This window comes from Mauremys reevesii, linkage group 1 (assembly GCF_016161935.1).
Source record: "Mauremys reevesii isolate NIE-2019 linkage group 1, ASM1616193v1, whole genome shotgun sequence".
Lineage (NCBI taxonomy): Eukaryota > Metazoa > Chordata > Testudines > Geoemydidae > Mauremys > Mauremys reevesii.
In genome coordinates this window covers 104,552,815-104,571,862 of record NC_052623.1, presented here as the reverse complement: position 1 = coordinate 104,571,862, position 19,048 = coordinate 104,552,815, and the positions used below count along the sequence as shown (strand labels likewise).

The 19,048-nt window shown below is 40.3% G+C and overlaps 1 protein-coding gene across 5 annotated transcripts in view; it reads left to right on the top strand.

The window, feature by feature from the left end:
- NALCN (sodium leak channel, non-selective) overlaps nt 1-19,048 on the top strand; it is a 386,003-nt gene that overhangs the window by 21,793 nt on the left and 345,162 nt on the right. For 4 of the 5 annotated variants that reach the window (XM_039528280.1, XM_039528290.1, XM_039528256.1 and 1 more), the window contains 2 exons: nt 16,019-16,165; nt 17,405-17,587. In XM_039528280.1, coding sequence (XP_039384214.1) covers nt 16,058-16,165; nt 17,405-17,587 — 291 coding nt within the window. In that variant the 5' untranslated portion in view covers nt 16,019-16,057. Of the gene's footprint in view, nt 1-4,248; nt 4,400-16,018; nt 16,166-17,404; nt 17,588-19,048 lie in introns of those variants that run through there. The other variant, XM_039528262.1, reaches the window with a different exon arrangement.

Here is a 19,048-nt window from a genome sequence, read left to right as displayed (position 1 = left end):
AATAGAAGCTATTTTATATCTAAGCATACTTACCTCTACAGGAATATTTTTCAGTATTTGCCATGGGCTGTTTAATATCAAGAGCCCCAATCCTACAAACAGTTATGCCACGTGCTTTCTTTGGACTACTCAGGGTACTAATGTTAAACACATATGTTAGTGTTTGCAGGATCAGGACTATGTTCTTAAGGCCAACTACCTTAATGGCTAATTGGTTTTTGCTTTAAAATCTAATAGCTAAAATATAAAAGACTGTAATTCAATTATAAGCATACATTTTCCTTCCATTTTCTGTTTCTTTATTAGGGCATAATTTTGTAAATACTTATGCATGTGTGTAATTTCAGCTGCATAAGCAATCCTCCTTAAGGATCAGGTCCTTTTCAGATTTCACAAGCTCCACAGAGCTATTATTCTATATTATTTCACACCAGCTGTTATCAATTAAAGGCAAAGTATAAATTTAAAGAACCTTACTTTTTTTGACCAAGAAACTAAAAATACATAATATTGTTAATAATGGGGCGGACTCTGGTAGAATGGGGGACTTTACCCAGACATCTATTGGAAAAATAATACAGCAAAACAGAAAATTTCCAGTATGTTCTTTAATGTTTTGGAGACAACTTTTTGTTTCAGAAAATGGAGGAAGTAAACAAAGGGACAACCATTTTAGACTTGATTCTGACCAACAGGGAGGAATTGGTGGCAAATTTGAAGGTGACAGGTAACTTGGGTGAAAGTGATCATGACATGATAGATTTCATGATCCTAACAAGAGGAAGCAGTGAGAGCAGTAGAACAAGGGCAATGGACTTAAAAAAAAAAAAGCAGACTTTACAAATTTAGAGAACTGGTAGGGGTAAGGTCCCATAGGAAGGAATATAAGGAAAAAGGGAATTCAGGAGAGCTGGCAGTTTCTCAAGGAGACAATATTAAAGGCACAACTGCAAACTATCCTGATGAGAAGGAAAGATAGGAAGACTTATAAAAGAGCCAATATGGCTCCATCAGGAGCTCTTTAATGACCTGAGAAATCAGAAAGGAATCCTACAAAAAGTGGAAACATGGATGAATTGCTAAGGAATAGTACAAAAGAATAGCAAAAGCATGTAAGGATAAAATCAGAAAGGCTAAAGCACAGAATGATTTTTACCTAGAAGGGGCACAAAGGAAAATAATAAGAGGTTCTTTAAATACATTAGGAGCAAGAGAAAGACAAAGGAAAGTATAGGCCCTCTAGTTAGGGAAGGAGAACTAATATCTGATGACACTAAAAAGGCTTCAGTTTTCACTCACAAGGTAATGATGACCAGTTAATCAATATGATTAATATGAACAGCACATCCCTCGCCCGCGCCGCTTCCCACCGCTCCCATTGGCCTGGGACGGCGAACGGTGGCCAGTGGGAGCCGCGATCGGCCGAACCTGCCGACGCGGCAGGTAAACAAACTGACCTGGCCCCCCAGCGTGCTTACTATGGCAAGCCATGTGCCAGAGGTTGCCGACCCACGATCTAGATTAAATTACTATAAGGTGTGTTTACAACTGATTGAAAGACTGTACTGAAAGAGTGGTTCACTCTGGTCCCACATGGGTCAGTTCTGAGTCTGGTACTATTCAATATTTTCATTAATGACTTGGATAATGGAGTACAGAGTTTGTTAAGAAAATCTGCAGATGACACCAAGCTGGGAGGGATTGCAAACACTTGGGAAGACAGGATGAGAATTCAAAACTATCTTGAAAAATTGGAGAATTGGTCTGAATCTAACAAATTCAATAATGAGAAGTGTAAAGTAAAACACTTAAGAATCCATGACTACAAAATGGAGAATAACAGACAGGTAATAGTTGCTGAAAAGGATCTGGGGTTAGAGTGGATCGCAAACTGAATGAGTCAACAATGTGATGCAGATGCAAAAAAGGTTAATATTCTGGACTATATTAACAGACGTGTCATATGTAAGACATGGGAGATAATTGTTCCATTCTACTTGGCACTGGGGAAGCTTCTGCTGGAGTACTGGGTCCAGTTCTGGGAGCTGCACTTTAAGAAAGATGTGAATAAATTGGACCGGGTCTGGAGGACAACACCACAAATGATAAAAGATTTAGAGAACTTGACCTATGAGGAAAGGTTAAAAAAATGGGAAGGTTTAGTTTTGTGAAAAGAAGACTGACGGAGGACCTGATACACCTCTACCCCAATAGAACGCGACCCGATATAACATGAATTCGGATATAACGCCGTAAAGCAGCGCTCCGGGGGGGCGGGGTTGCGTGCTCCGGCAGACCAAAGCAAGTTCGATATAACGGGGTTTCATCTATAACATGGTAAGATTTTTTGGCTCCCAAGGACAGTGTTATATCGGGGTAGAGGTATATTAGCCTTCTAATGTGTTAAGGGCAGTTATATAGTGGACTGTGATCAATTATTCTCCATGTCTACTGAAAGTAGGACGTGAAATAATAAACTTAACCTGCAGCAAGAGAGATTTAGGTTAGATATTAGGAAAAACTTTCCAGCTGGAAGGACAGTTAAGCACTGGAATAGGCTTCCAAGGGAGGTTGTAGAATCCCCATTATTGAGGGTTCTTAAGAACAAGTTGGACAAATATTGATCAGGGATGGTCTAGGTTTACTTGGTCCTGCCTCAGCACAGGGAGCTGAACTTGATGACTTCTTGTGGTCCCTTCCTGCCTTATGTTCCTATGATTCTATACATGCAGGTGATGCCATGATTTATGTGAACATTTTCCCTTTATTTTTGCATGTCTAGAATCTATTTACAATAATATTTATCAAATATTTCTATGCATTTATCCATTTATTTTAATACTGAACTTTAGAGCAGAGACGTTTTTCCCCTTTTTAGTGATATGAAATAATTACACACAGCTGATGATGTAATTAAAAAAATCCATTCCAAAATGGAGCTTCATGGGTACAGAGAAAGAGCATAGAGATGATAATGGCTTTGAAGCACCCAAACAAGGTTTTTTTTAAATCAAAATAACCAAACTGTCCTAGTGCTTGACAAACAGTTTGTGGAATGTTTGAGTTTGGGTTTATTTTTCCATTGGAACAGTTCCTGCTTGTTATTGTTGTTCAGCGACTGTTTGATTTTATCGTGTATAAAGGACTTTGGGCTGCTTTTATTTTTAATTGTATTTTGAGGCTCAGTGAATAACCAGGGTGGGTACTGAAGTGTATTTTAAAGAATATTTTTTTAAAATTCCATATTCTGTTACCCTTGTGTCTTATGTATTTCTTTGGGGAGGGAGGGCACAAGAGCATCATTCAGGTGCAACTGGCCACCCTTCTGTTCTAACTACTGTTACTGCTGCTGAAGGTAATCCTTGTAATCCAACAATATACAGGTGTATATTTTTCATGTATTGAATGTGATTATACAGGCAAAATCCTTACTGCTGTATGTATCATATGTGTGTAGAGCATATTTATGATATATGCATGTATTGTACCTATCCCTGTGGCTGCAGTAAATATGTCTCTGCACAGCTGGTGTGTGCATGCAAGCATTTTTATCTGTATGTAGGTTTATGCCTTGTCTGGGGTTATCAATACAGTACCACATACACATTAGAAAATCATGATTTAGGCCACCAAAATCATATTTGCTTAGAAAACCAAAGGTTTAAAAAACAAAATCTTTAATTTTTTTTTGAACCTTGAGATAACATTTGGGTCACATTTTCAAGCTTTTCTCCCCAAACATGACAGTTAGAAATTTAAACAAACAACCAACCCCCCGGGGGAAATTTTCACCTAATCACATGCTCCTGTACAAGCTGGGGGGTTCAAGAAAACCATGCGAACTGACAATATTGTCTATGTAGTATGTGTGTATACATTGTGTGCATTGTTTTATATACATTTATCGTTGTATATATTGAGTGTGGATTCCATGTATGAGCATTTGTCACTCTCCTTGTGTGTATGTGTCGGCATACTTGTCTGTGTGTCAACACATTTGCATATGCATTCTCGTTTCTATGTATGTATGTGTGCATTTCTGCATATGCCTTTCGAACACACACGGGTTTACACGTTGTGTATCTGCACGCCCGGTGTATGTGCGCCTGCCCTGTTTCTGTGCCAGTGGAGTCGCAGCCGTTGCTGTGAGACTGAAGGCTGTAGTCTAGCCTCGGCGAGAAAGGAACCTGCTAGCACCGACCGCCCTTATCTACCAACTGCAGAAGGCGGCTGCCGCTGCCTCCTCCTCCCCGTGTGTCACGTCTTCTCCATTCAGCCCCCAGCATCACCACCGACGCTGCAGGGAGGACCACCTAAAAACAAACAAACCCTAACAAATCCCAAACTCGAGGGGCAGAGACCAATACTCCCAAGCACGCCATGAAGGGCGATGCAGGCGGTAGGTTGGTGGCATCGGGACCTGTTTTCTGCGCTGTGTTGCTGATCCCCGGCTCCCCCTTCTCTCCCCTCTCCATACCGCGGGGCTGGCGCGCCTGACACTCCCTGCTCTTCTCGTGGGGGCTTGTGACAGGGGCCAGACGCCGGGGGGAGGCGGTGCTGGCGGAGGGCGGATGGATGGATGGATGGTGGCGGCGGCAGGAGGCCTGGCCGGGCTGCGGATGCGCAGGGACCGGATCCCACATGATGCATCGGGACCTTGTCCCCAGGCCGGGTGAGGCGGGGGCGTGACATCCCCCCTCCCTTCCAGCTGTGCGACCGCTGTGCATCCCCCGCCCCCCGCTTCCAGATGTGGGAGCCGGCGGGAGGGGCTCTCGCTCGGCGCCTCCCCGGCCCGCTGGGAGCGCGGGGGGGAGTCAGGGTGCAGCGACTCCCGGGCTGCAGGGAGCGGGCCAGGCCCTGGGGGCAGGCAGGGAGCCGGAGGGCACCGCCTGCTTGAGAGCCGCTGATGGCCGGTTCCGATGGGTGAGGAGCCAGGTCGCCACCACCCGTTTCCATTGCAAATGGCAGCACCCCCTGGGTTGGCGCCTGCCTGTCACCTGCTTTTTGTCAACATCAAGCAGGAGCCATTGTTAGTAGATGTACCTTGCCCAGGGCTGCTCCCCTCAGGCCTCTCGCCCTGCGCCTGGCAGCGCCTGGGAGACTGTGGCCTACAGCAGCTGCAGCTTCATGTGGCCCAGAGGTACAGGCAGGGTGAGGGGAAGCTCATCGGGCTATTTGGGCCCTTCCTACATAATTGCTGATAAGACAAAAATACCGACTTTTTAATCGTGTTGGTAAACTCCACCAATATTCTGCTTTATGTGTTTTTTAAAAAAATCCAAGTGTTGGGCAAAGAAGCCATTTGCTTTGTTTGTTAGTCAGGAGATGCACTTGGGATGGAGTGTAAATTCTGCCCTACTTGTGGGGCCCCTCCTGTGGGCACTTCACCTAGTTTGCACAAAATGGAGCAGATGGCAAGTGCTGTTCTCACAGAGACCCCAACTATCAGCTTGTCTAAGGGGCAGCTCCCAGAGACTGCCGAGCCAAAAATTTAATGCTCTATATCTGGGCTTCCAGTGCCTGGAGAGGGAAATATTCCATTTTTCATTCTGGTCAGTGGAGGGACGTATCAGTTTAGGATGACATACTCCCTATGTTTCACAGTGAATCTCCCACTGATGCTAAAGGGGTACATGCAAAAGGATCCTGGGTATACTATGGCCTTTACATAATAACTATACTTTTAGTATTTGTTCATTGTTCAATGCCAATTGTTGCATTCAGAGGACCTTAGTGAGAAAATATTCTCAATGAGAAAATATTGACAAATGCTGTTTCACTGCCCTTTGTTTCTCTTCCTTCTAAATCCTCCCTTCTCTGTTTATTTCCCTTTTCATTTCCTTCCCTTCAGCAACTTCCAGTTCTGATCTATCCCTACAGTGATCAGAAATGAAATAGATAATGTTGACATTGAAGTGTCCTTGTTGCTGAATCAGTTCTAAAGCCCAATAAGATTAATGGAAGGAAAGGAAATTTTCATGTTTCTGAGTAGCTGTTTCAGGCTGTTTGCACATTCAGGCATACACCTTCACTGTCTATCGCCATGCTACCTCATTCAGTTTTGCAGTGTTGACTCCTGACTGATCAGCCTGCAATGCCAGTATCCATTGCTCGCTTTCATTTACATTTTCAGACAAGCACCTTCGTGCTTTCTGCCATGCTGCTCCTCATACTTAGCTGGAACTCTCTGTAAACACTTGCATTGTCATTTCATTCATTTCCTTCAAATCTCTTCTCTACCATTGCGGCACAAAACTTGACAAGAGTTAGACTGCTGGTGTGCTGAGACTACTGCCTATTATGCTGACCAGTGTTGTGTCATTGTTTCCTTGTACTCCCTCATCTGTCTGTATCCATCTGCTGTCTCTTGTCTTCTACTTAAATTGTAAGATTTTTGGAGCAGGGACCATCTTTTTGTTCTGTGTTTGTAAAGCACCTAGCACAATGAGGTCCTGGGCCATGACTGAGGTCCTAGATCAGGGGTCGGCAACCTCTGACATGCGGCTCGCGAGGGTAAGTACCCTGGCGGGCCGGGCCAGTTCGTTTACCTGCCGCATCCACAGGTTCAGCCGATCGCGGCTCCCACTCCTGCCGCATCCACGGTTCGCCGTTCCAGGTTCGCCGTTCCAGGCCAGTGGGGGCGATGGGAAGCGGCATGGGCCGAGGGATGTGCTGGCTGCAGGTTCATCCAGAGGTTGCCGACCCCTCTCCTAGATACTACAGGAATAAAAATAATAATTATAACCACTGTATTGGTTATATTCAGTTAATAATTGGAAGGATTTCTTTGCAATCAGCAGGGTTAGAAACTTACTTTTTAAATGAAAGTTTGGGGTCTTTACAATCTGAATATCATGCAGGCCACATAAATATATCAGATAGGTCAGATCTGTCACATGGGCTTTGTTTGATGCCTCTGCTTTGTTTCAGTTTGAGGCAAGGCCCTATAAAATTCAGATTGTAGCATGAAATATATGAGTTTGATTTGCAACCTCTGGTTGCTGCTTACCCTAGCAGTGGTCTGTTTTGATCTGGCATGGCTTCTGGAGATTGCAGGTACTAATTTGTAGTGCTTTGTATTGAGCTAGGTGGTATTCATTCTAATCTATCATGATGTGAATGCTGGGACCTGAAGGCTTTGTACCCTGTACCTCCACAATAGTCTCAAGCTACACTGTAAAGCTCAGTGGGTCACTTTTGATCTTCTGCCTGTACTCTGGTGCACCTCTGCCTTAGCAAGGGTGTGTGTCTAGTGTTTTGGGGATAAAGATGTCTAAAAACATGAGTTAATAATAATACTATAATATAATAATACATCAGCTCATCAAGAGATGCAAGTATCATGATCTTGAGAGGTAGGAAAGAGATCTGTTGCTCTCTTTTATTTGGAGGTAGACCTTTGAATTTTAGAATAATTTGAAATAATGAGCATCTGAGAAGTAATCATTTTTGAAAATTATTTGGGTTCTTTTTGTGGTGTTTAGGAGTTCAGACAGTAAAAAACCTGGGATTTTTGTGGGGTGTGTAGGAAGCAAATAGAGGTGTTATGTTTACAAAGCAAACTAAATTACCTTTACAGTTTTACTAACATAATACACACATGCTTTAGCTCAGGGGTAGGCAACCTATGGCACACGTGCCGAAGGCGGCACGCGAGCTGATTTTCAGTGGCACTCACACTGCCCAGGTCCAGGGGCTCTGCATTTTAATTTAATTTTTAAATGAAGCTTCTTAAACATTTTAAAAACCTTCTTTACTTTACATACAACAATAGTTTAGTTATATATTATAGACTTATAGGAAGATACCCTCTAAAAACGTTAAAATGTATTACTGGCACGCGAAACCTTAAATTAGAGTGAATAAATGAAGACTTGGCACACCACTTCTGAAAGGTTGCCGCCCCTTGCTTTAGCTAAAGCAGGGATTTGAATCTGCTGTAGGTTCTGAATATAAAACCCAGTTTGGGGGACGAGAGCAAGTTCAGCCTCAGATACATTATATACATTAAATCTCCTGGCTGCATTTTAATGAAAATGTAGCACCATTCACTTGTAATCTATTTTTCTTTTCTTTTCTTTTCTTTTCTTTTCTTTTCTTCAGTATTTCCTACATTAGATGAAGTGTCTGGATTCTGCTGATGGCATTGTCTAGAAGGAAGTGCTCCCTTGTCTGTGATTGACAATGTTGTTAAGTCCAGATCCTCAAAAGTATATAGGTACCTAACTTCTATTGAAATCAATGCAAGTTAGGAGAAAATACCTTTTGAGAATTGGGGCCTGGGATTCAGTGTGCTGGACTTTTATTTTTGTTTCTTTCTTCTACATCTTTCCACCTCTGCTTTTATATGTTTCTTCTCTAGAAATTCCTCCAAGTCCTTACAAACAAGTATGGCCTTCACTTCCTAGATTATGAGTCCAATTTATTGTCTTCCCAAATATTGAGTGGTAGAGCTCAAACGGTAATAGGATAATAAGGCTTATGACTGCAACCTTTGGTGCCATTAGAACCTCAGTGTTACAAAAGCCTGGGGAATGGAGGTTGTTCGTAACGCTGAAATGTTTGTAACTCTGAACAAAATGTTAAGGTTGTTCTTTCAAAGGTTTACAACTGAACATTGACTTAATACAGTTTTGAAATTCCACTATGCAGAAGAAAAATGCTGCTTTCCCTTTATTTTTTATTAGTTTACAGTTAACACAGTACTGTATTGTATTTGCCTTTATTTTTTTTTTTTGTCTTGTCTCTGCTGCTGCTTGATTGGTTACTTCTGGTTCCAAATGAGGTGTGTGGTTGACTGGTCAGTTAGTAACTCTGATGTTCCTAACTCTGAGGTTCTACTGTAGCATTTTTCCTGTAGTCATAAGAATGTGTTTTAATTGCCACATTTATTTACAAACAAACGAACAAACAAACAAACACCACCACCACCACACACCTCAGAAGCTTAAAAGGTTCCTGATTTTTCTTTCAAAATTTTGATTTTTAAGGTTGTAGGTGTTTGTTGCTTTGTGCACTAAAGGCTGGAAAGGGGTGTGGAGGAGGAGAATGATTTCTTTTAAGAATCCTTAATATATATAAAAATATAATAATTATAAAAGAAAATAATCACTATTTATTTTATTTTAAAAATGTATTGCAATTTAAATAACAAAAAGATGTGTATGCAAGGCTCTAGATGCCTTAACACATAATTAGTAATACAACAAAACCCTAGTAGCATTAAAATAATAATTCAAACAGGCACTCTGCCAGCCAGAAAGCCGCCTACGAAAATGCTCCTTTCCTCCGCTCCATAATTCTGGTAAGCACACCCGTAGTCCTATCCAGAAGCCCTCTCAAACAGATGTCTTTTGCAGCGTGCCCACAAGGTCACCAAATTTGATCTGTTTTGGATAAAGGAGGGAGATAAGCTCCAGCATTCTGGACTTTCATAGGGAATGCTTTGCCATCCAACTCCTCTCCTCTAATGAGTGAGATCCAGCCTGGATGCATCTACTGATTGCAGCTGTGGTATTACAGCATGGCAATCCTAGGTAGGCAGGTCCTAGGCCATTGGGTTTATAGGTCATACCCAGCAACTTCCATCCAGAGTGCAATAGGAAGCTGGGGCAGATCCCAGAGTACTGGTGGCACATGCTCCCAGCAAGACTCCATAAGATCAAGAGGCTCAATAAGCAAGTCACTGTGTTCTGCACCAGCTTCAGTCACTGAATGATTTTAAGGTGTAGCCCCACAGACAGCATATTGCAATAGTTTAATCTTGAGGTAAGAAAAGCATGGATAATGATGGCAGGGTCTGCATCCGAAAGGAAAGTTTGCAACAATGTAGCCAATAAATATATAAATATATTCGTAACATATGGCAAGGACACACACTCACACACAGTGGTGCACATGTCAGCATTTACCAACAGTTACCACTTAGTGGTATCTCTTAGAATACCTAAATTTTCCCTGTGTATGTAGGTAGGAGGTATTTGTGGAATTTTTGGTCAAAGGGCGATTGAAGACCAATGGCAAGATAAAGTGCTTTTGACTGCAAGATTTGGAAAGCTGCGAATTGACTCATGTTAGGGAGTTATGATCAAGACCAGTGGTTCTCACACTTTTGTACTGGTGACCCCTTTCACACAGCAAGCCTCTGAGTGTGACTCCCCCTTATAAATAAAAAAACACTTTTTTTATATTTAACAGTATTATAAATGCTGGAGATGAAGCGGGGTTTGGGGTGGAGGCTGACAGCTTGCGACCCCCCATGTAGTAACCTCGTTACCCCTGAGAAGTTGCGACCCCCAGTTTGAGAACCCCTGATCAAGATTCTAGATCCCATTTCTAATGGAAATATGATACATTCCGTGGAAAACAAAAACATACAAAAACAATTGTGTTTAAAATCAGCATGCTGATTTCATAACAACAACACAACACTGCGGATTTGGTGCTCAATATCATATCCCTTCAATGTTTGAGGGCATCTAGTGAAAGAAATTGAGACATGGGGTTATAAAGTACTGGTAATGGGTTGGTTATGGTATTTACAGTGACTCAGCCTATAGAAAGTTTATGTTCAGTTGTCTGCTGGCTATGGCTGTGCCACCCTGTTATGGAGGAGGTATATTTAGGAGATGAATAATCTATGAGTACTGTCCTAAGCCATTGACAAGACAAGACACAGGAAACATTCAAAGACCAAAGTCTGGTCATCGGTCTAGTTACAGATTAAAGGTTTTAACAGTATGTGACGGGTTTGGTCAGAGACCTCCTTGGGACTGTCACCTGACGTTCTGGAATTACCTCTGAGCCCGTTTTCCACTGCCAGCTTGGGACTCCAGAACCCTGCCTTGTTGAGCCAGATATGCTAGCCTGCTGCAACACAGACCCAGGTCTGGTCCAGGCCCCCAAAGCTGCAAACTTTAACCAAAAACTGCTCAGCAAGTCACCTATCTCCAGCATCCAGACACCCAGCGCCCAATGGGATCCAAACCCCAAATAAATCTGTTTTATGCTATATAATGCTTATACAGGATAAACTCATAAATTGTCCACCCTCTATAACACTGATAGAGAGACATGCACAGCTGTTTGCTCCCCTAGCTACTAATTACATACTCTGGGTTAATAAACAAAAGTGATTATATTAAGTATAAAAAGTAGGATTTAAGTGGTTCCAAGTAATAACAGACAGAACAAAGTAAGTTACCAAGCAAAATAAAACAAAACAGTCAAGTCTATGCCTAATACATTTAAGAAATTGAATACAGGTAAATTTCACCCTCAGAGATGTTCCAATAAGCTTCTTTCACAGACTAGACTCCTTCCTAGTTTGGGCCCAATCCTTTCCCTTGGTACTATTCTTGTTAGTTCCAGCTCAGGTGGTAATTAGGGGTTTTCTCATGACTGCAACCCCCTTTGTTCTGTTCCACCCACTTTTATATCTTTGGCAGAAGGCGTGAATCTTTTGTCTTGCTGGGTCCCCACCCCACCTTCTAAATGGAAAAGCACCAGGTTTAAAATGGATTCCAGTACCAGGTGACATGGTCACAAGTCCTGTGAGCCCCCATCGTCCATTCTTTCCTGCCTGACTCACATGAACACAGGAAAGCTTACAAGTAAACACAGCCATTTACAACCAATTGTCCTGGTTAATTGGAGCCATCAAGATTCTAAACCACCATTAGTGGTCCACACTTCGCATAGTTACAATAGGACTTCAGAGTAATACTTCATATTTCTAACTTCAGATACAAGAATGATACATTCATACAAATAGGATGAACACACTCAGTAGATTATAAACTTTGTAATGATACCTTACAAGAGACCTTTTGCATAAAACATATTCCAGTTACATTATATTCACACTTATAAACATATTTCTATGAAACATATGGAGTGCAACGTCACACAGTACTTTGGAGAATTATGTTATTATAGCAGAAGAATTCCTCCCCAAATCTGAGAAGGGTGGTGTTGATTCTTGCTATTTGGCCTATGAGTCCTGAAGCCCTGCTAGAAGACAGAAGACATCACCAACTATTCTTTGCAGCTGGTAGCCAAACGATCTGCAAAGTGTTAATCTAATTGTGATTTTAGGAGCTTTGGTTGTGGTATTTCCTTTATTGTGAAAGAGGAGGGAAAAGCAAACTTTGTCTTGTTGGGAGAGGGGACCCTGTCTAGCTTCAGTACAAAACCGAATACTTAACAATATGCACACTTAACATACTTAACAATATGCTGCGTTGAAAAATAAGGGAGAAAAGATAAGGGGTTTTTTAGACTTTGCTTCAGTAGTCGCCAATAAAGTATTCCATGGAGGTATATAAAAAAACCAACAACACATTTTCTTCAAAACTAGCTGTCACCTGGTTTCATCAGCCACAGTGGTATATTTCTCTCATCGGTAACTCATGGTATGCCCTCTTCCCCTTTACATAGTTAACAGAGCATGTGGAACTAGCATAAATAATCTTTACAGTTATTGGTATTATTGACAGTGTGAGGTGAAGTGCTGTCTTCTGTTGGATATTTTCCTCCTACAGCAGATTAGGGTTTTTTTTTTAAGGAGAGTAAATTTTATAGAACTTGGGCTAGAATATCAAAATCATGATGGGTTTTTTTGGCCTGATTTTTAACTCAATATAAGTTATACAGAATTAAAAATGAAACCAAAAATAAATGTTCTATTTATCAATGATCATCTACACCTTCATTCTCTATTAGTGTTCCATAGGAGCGCATTTATTTTTGTTACAGAGATTGCTGAAGCAGAATACTATATGTATTGCAAATTCACAACAAATGCTTTATGGGGCCTGGCTCTAACCATCTCTTTGTTCACATTGGCATGCAGCTGATAACTCCATTTCAGCAGACTTAGTAAATCTGGTATAATGGTGATGAATCAAGACTATTGTCTTGAACTTTTTGTTCCAAGATGGTATCAGGATAATCCTTCTGTGATTTTAATTTTCTTTGATTGAACATATCTACTGGCTCAGGGAGAGTGAATGAACAAAAGGCTGAGCTAACAGAGCTGATGGGCTCCTTGTCTAAGCAGCATTCTTTCATTTTGTGTCTTTGCTTCTAAAAATAAAGTAACAAAGCAAAAGGCATATTTAAAATTAAAAGCAAAGATGAAAGAGCACATTCCTACATAAGAAGCAGTAGCAGTCTGTGTAAGTGCTGTGAATTTTGATTGTTGGTGTTACTCTAAAGAGAAAAAACAAAGCAAGGTGAATGGACACAGCGAAAGGAAGCAATCTTTTCCTTATTAAACCCATTTTTTACTCCAGAATACACCCACACCCAATATCTGTACAAACTTTGGAGACAGAAATATTCGCTGGGGTCTGGATTAAGTCTTCCATGCTAATTTCATTATGTGACCAAAAGAAAGCATAAGATTGTGTATGTTAGAATCTACCCTCCCTGGGCTGTGGTGTGGAACTATGCTAGAGGGAGCTGCAGAAGGATAGTGTTTCAGGAGCCACAATTCCTGCTCTAGCATCCTGATGTGCAGCCAAGTGTTCAGGCTGCCCCAGTCTTTACCTGCTTTAAAACAAACAAAAAAACCCTCTGTGGTTCCAGCAAAAATAAATAAATAATAACAGATGAATTTCAAGAGAGCTCTTCCAGGACTTGCTAAAGGCCATTTCCAGATTATCAGTGTCTTTCCCAAGGGAACTCAGGCTCTTTCAAATTGTAAAATAGGAGAACTTGTATTTTGAAGATTTTTTTCCCTCTGGATTTCCGTATTCTCTGCTTTGTTGATTCGTGACCACAGTTTAAAAATAATATGCGTGATCTGTTTGGTCATGACATTTGGCCACCACTTGGTGAGTTTGATGAACTAAAACCATTGTTGACATCTACAGTTCATGACCTTTTATATTTTCATATCAGTTTAGTAGGGAAAATAATCAGTGGACAACCAGACAGATAAAAATTTTGTTATAAAATACTGCCAATTTTTCTACTTATTCATACCATGTTGAATGAAGAAATCTGTTAAAGTTTTATTTTTAACTAGCTATAATTAATTTACCTTCTGCTTTAAAACATACACAGCTTGTCCTTTAGCATTTATGAAATGATTTCAATAGTAGCTCCCTGGTTAATGCATTGTATTTCCTGAGTATTATTTCCTAATGACTTTATTGAATCTGGTCTGAAAATCTATTATAATTATTTTCTTGACAGGTTAGCAAGATCGGTATCTCAGTCATTGCTGGGAAGGGTTAACATTATTAATAAAATCATAATTACAAATTTAGAATTTAAATAACAAGTTACTAAAGGCCACATTAGCGAGATATATTTTCATAATGTGGATTTTTCTTCTGCGGAGGGATTGGAAAATTTTTGCAGTTTCTGCTGAGAACTCCATTACACTCAATGGGAGTTTTGCATTAACAAGCACTGTAGACTCAAGCCCTTTGATAGTATATCCTTTCACAGTACAGGCATTTCTAAAGAAACATGACACCCTTTCAGTTACATTTCTCATTGCTGTGCTACACGTATGCAGTACGAGATGCCTGTCAAGACATCAAAACCTGTCAAGACAGCCTCTAGTTTTGGGGAATTCCCTATTGTATTTTAAACATGGTGAGCTGGGAAATAATTATGAAAAGGCAGGATCAGGAAGGATGCAAAGCAAGCATGAAAAAGCTGGCATATAAGGAGAAGAAGGAAATGAGGAATAAGGGATAGGAAGGAAATGGAAGTGAGAAAGGGAGAGAGGAAGCTTAAGGGAATGTAAAACTACAACTTCATGTACGCATATAGTGGTCTTTATTTACTACAAAAATAAAGTGTTGAAGGTTATGATATTTTTAGTGATAGGTTCTGTCAGCCTCACCCATGCCAGTGCTACCCATTCAACGTGAATAAGGCTGGCAGAAGTTAGCCTTCGTGTTTGTTTTTATATTACCCTTGTTTGATAAACAATATTTGGATGTGGAGTAATGAACTGATTGGTGAAGCAGCTGTATGGTCCCACATGTGCAGATATTTACATCGACTTGGAACCCACCTCAGCTTGCCAGTCAAATCTAGCAAGTATTTACACTGTGCTCTTTACCATGCTATATGGTGCCTGCTAGCCAGATTGTATGTTGGAACATAGGGTCATTCTGTACAAATCACATGTCCTGGTTCAGGCACTGGATTGCACCATCCAGCTTCTGGGGCTATCCAGGAGGGATTGTTTTAGGAAGGCACAGTTCCTTCCCTGAGCTCCCGGTTGTTCAGGTTATACTCTCCCTTGGGATGGCGCAGCTAGCACCTCTCTTTGTGTTCATTGAGGCCTGTGAGCCACTGTGTAGGATATGTGGGAAAGTCAGGGCTCTTTTCCCCACTTCCCAACCGACTGGAGGCGTTTCACATCCCTGAGTTGTTCAAATGAGCCAGTCTCTGTGCTCTTCTAAACGGGGGGCTTCTGATTGTCCCTAACCTTGCACAAGTGGGAGATCCCTCCCCAATGCCTACATCTGTCCATACACATGGCCAGGAATGGACTGACCGGCTGACAGGTGAGTAGAAAATTGTATATACAAAAAGAAAGATTAAACAAATACCAATTATAGACAGAAGAACAATAGTAATAAGGCCCAATAAGGAATGGGAACATCTGTCTCAGCCAATTAACTCCCCCTGCTAGCCTGTTATTTATAGGGCTTGATCCTACTGCTCCAGTGAAGTCAATGGGGGAGTCGGCATTAACTTCAATAGGAGTCAGATCAACCCTATCAAACTTTGGTTTTAAGCCTATGCATGGAACAATATTCTTCCTTGCATACGGGAGCAAAACTAGTAATTGTCTATTTGCCCTGCTAGGATTTTTAAAATTATTACAGTTGCCTATTTCTGTGTAAAACCATCTGAGGTGATTCACTTTCAGTGTTTTATGCAAGAGCAGCCTGGCCTAGTGACAAGTGTTTTCTGTTTAACAAAGCTATTCAAACAGGGGGTTTTGAACGGGTTGTTTAATAAATTTGTTTCTTTTCTTTCCAAGGGGGCTTCACTGTTATAGATAACCAAAGTTAACTTCAGGATGCTCAAACGGAAACAAAGCTCACGTGTGGAAGCTCAGCCTGTTACAGACTTTGGCCCTGATGAATCTTTGTCAGACAATGCAGATATCCTGTGGATTAACAAGCCAGTAAGTTTATTTCTTACTAATTACCAATTACAAGTTAAATATTACATTTTACAGTTAAAATAATTTCACTTCTATGAAACTTAAGAAAGATGCTGAAACAAGTGGATTTTAGTCAGAAGTAATGAACTGGTTACAGTTGCTAGTCAATCAGGTAATATTTCCAATTTTTATTCAATACTTTTTCCATCAGTTGTTGGAGAGTGATGAGGATGGTGAAACAATAATTATCAAGTAATTTATTCATGGATTTTTATCCCCTCACCCCACCTTTCAGCTACCTTAGATTGCCAGCACTGCTTGAGCTAAATTGAAAGCCAAATTTATAAAACGAGGTCACAAAGACAATCTTGAGAGAGGTTCTTTTACTGTTGAGGAGGATGGTTAATATTTGGAAAGTGTTGATCTCTCAGATCCTGGTTCACCTTCTTTGTTGATGTAAGAATGCTGTTTAGGTCAGTCATTTTAATCCACTTCAAAAACTGTCCCCATATCTTGGGAAAATAAATAATCTGAAATAAATTAATATATACCATGGTTGCATTGGTGTTCCTTTTATGTTAGAAAACTGTCATCTCGTTTGCAGTATGGATGCTAGAGCTCTTCAGCTGTGCGTCAGTGTTTTAGCACTGAAATCATTCACAAGAGAACACTCATTCATTAATTACTCATACTAATTTTAATAAAAGCAGCAAAGAGTCCTGTGGCACCTTATAGACTAACAGACGTTTTGGAGCATGAGCTTTCGTGGGTGAATACCCACTTCGTTGGATGCAAGGGGTATTCACCCACGAAAGCTCATGCTCCAAAACGTCTGTTAGTTTATAAGGTGCCACAAGACTCTTTGCTGCTTTTTCAGATCCAGACAAACACGGCTACCCCTCTGATACTTTACACTAATTTTAATAGAATATCACCATTGGCTGTTGTAACAAAGTCAAAGATTAATTACAGAAACATAAAATGTAATATTATTGACACACATTCCTCAATACACAGAGATTGAAACAGTGCTTAGTCCATTAGATTACATGACCCCTTAATGAACAAAATCACTTATTGTATGTTGTTTTTTAAAATAGAATCCGAAATGCCTGTTTTTTTTGGGGGGGGGGACCATAAAAATCTGGACCATAACATTTGAAAAAACTTTTATGAAATGATGTCAAGATGAGTTATAGACATCATATACATACTCTATTTTGTAAGATCAAAACTAAGTTGTAACCCTTCATTTTTCAGTGGGTTCACTCTTTGCTACGCATCTGCGCCATCATCAGTGTCATTTCTGTTTGTATGAACACCCCAAAGACCTTTGAGCATTATCCACCTCTTCAATATTTGACATTTGCTCTAGATACTTTACTGATGTTTCTCTACACTGCAGAGATGATAGCAAAAATGCATATCCGTGGGATAGTCAAGGTGAGCTTTTTAATAACATTTCTATCATTTACACAGAGAAACGTATTTGAATCTGTTCTACTGAAGTTTTAACTATTTTAGAACCTTTTCCACTTCAGTTCTTTTCTAGATGGAAGTTTTATTTAATCTTAATATTTAATCTTCAAAAATGGTATTATAATGCTGATACATTTATTCAATATTTCCTATTAACAAGTAGCAAGTTTCACTGGATGAGCTGAACAATCATTTTTAGTTCCAAGAATGCAAGAAGAAAATATTATTCTAAGGCCCACATATATATCAATAGGAGTTTTATGAAAATATTTAGTGTCAAATAAGTGTTTTATTTTATCTACATTAGGCAGTTGTTTGACTAAAATAAGATGAATATCTCACTTAGCTTACATAAAAATTGCAATGTAAGTGAGAGATGTTATGGTTCTCGGCTGATTTTCGTTTTCTTCCTATCAACACTTTGGTAAACAAACCCTTTTACTATTGAGCAGTTTTGTTAATGATTCTGGGATAGTCTAATTGTACCTGACTAGATAATTATTTAGGGTACTGGAAAACATAAATCTGCCGAGATCTCCATAAATGTATAGGCTATTCATCCCTTTATGGCATCATTTCCCTGATTTTATTCCAGCCTTCTGTTTAAACACACAATTTCAGTTTAAATACAGAGAATGAAACTGTCAAATCTGTAGATAATGTGGGGTGAGGGAATCATTGTGGTGTCATATAGACTCAAAGTAAACAAAACAATAGTATGTGTGTCATAGGTCTCACCCCCACTTGGAGCTGTTGGGTTCCAATGTGGGGACCTGCCTTGGTTTCCCTCTAAACTAAGATCCTAGTTTAGATCTAGTAAAAGCTGCCACCACCCAATCAGGTACGTGGATTGGGACACAATCCTTCCCCAAAATCCTAGGGGATCCCAAGAGCCCCAAATCCATGGAGTTCTTACACCCAGGAGAAATAAACCATTCCCCCCTGCTTCCTCCCCCCTCCCTTTTCCTAGGAGAGATACCGGGACTTAATTACAAGAGGGATACCTCCCTCCTCCTCTTTCCCTGAGAATCCACCCAAGGAAAGACCAACCAAGTCCTTAATAGAAAATAATTTATTAAAGAATAAAAAGAAAGTCACTGTCTCTGTAATCAAAATGGAACAATATACAGGGTCTAAACTTATCAATCTCTGGAGAGAATTCCCCCTCCCTTCTTTCTCAGTAAAAGCAATATCAGTACAGACTTAAAGAAATTCTATAGCAAAACACAGAATTGCAAATACAGAAATAAAAGTATAAGAATACTAGTTCCTTACTAATACTCACTAGCTTGAACAGAAGAATTTATTGCAGAAACCTGGGAGGACTTGATTAAGATGTCTGGACTCTCTTAATTCCCAAGAGAGACTCTCCAAAAAACAAAGAACAGGAAAAAAAACTTCCCTCCACACGGATTTGAAAATAAT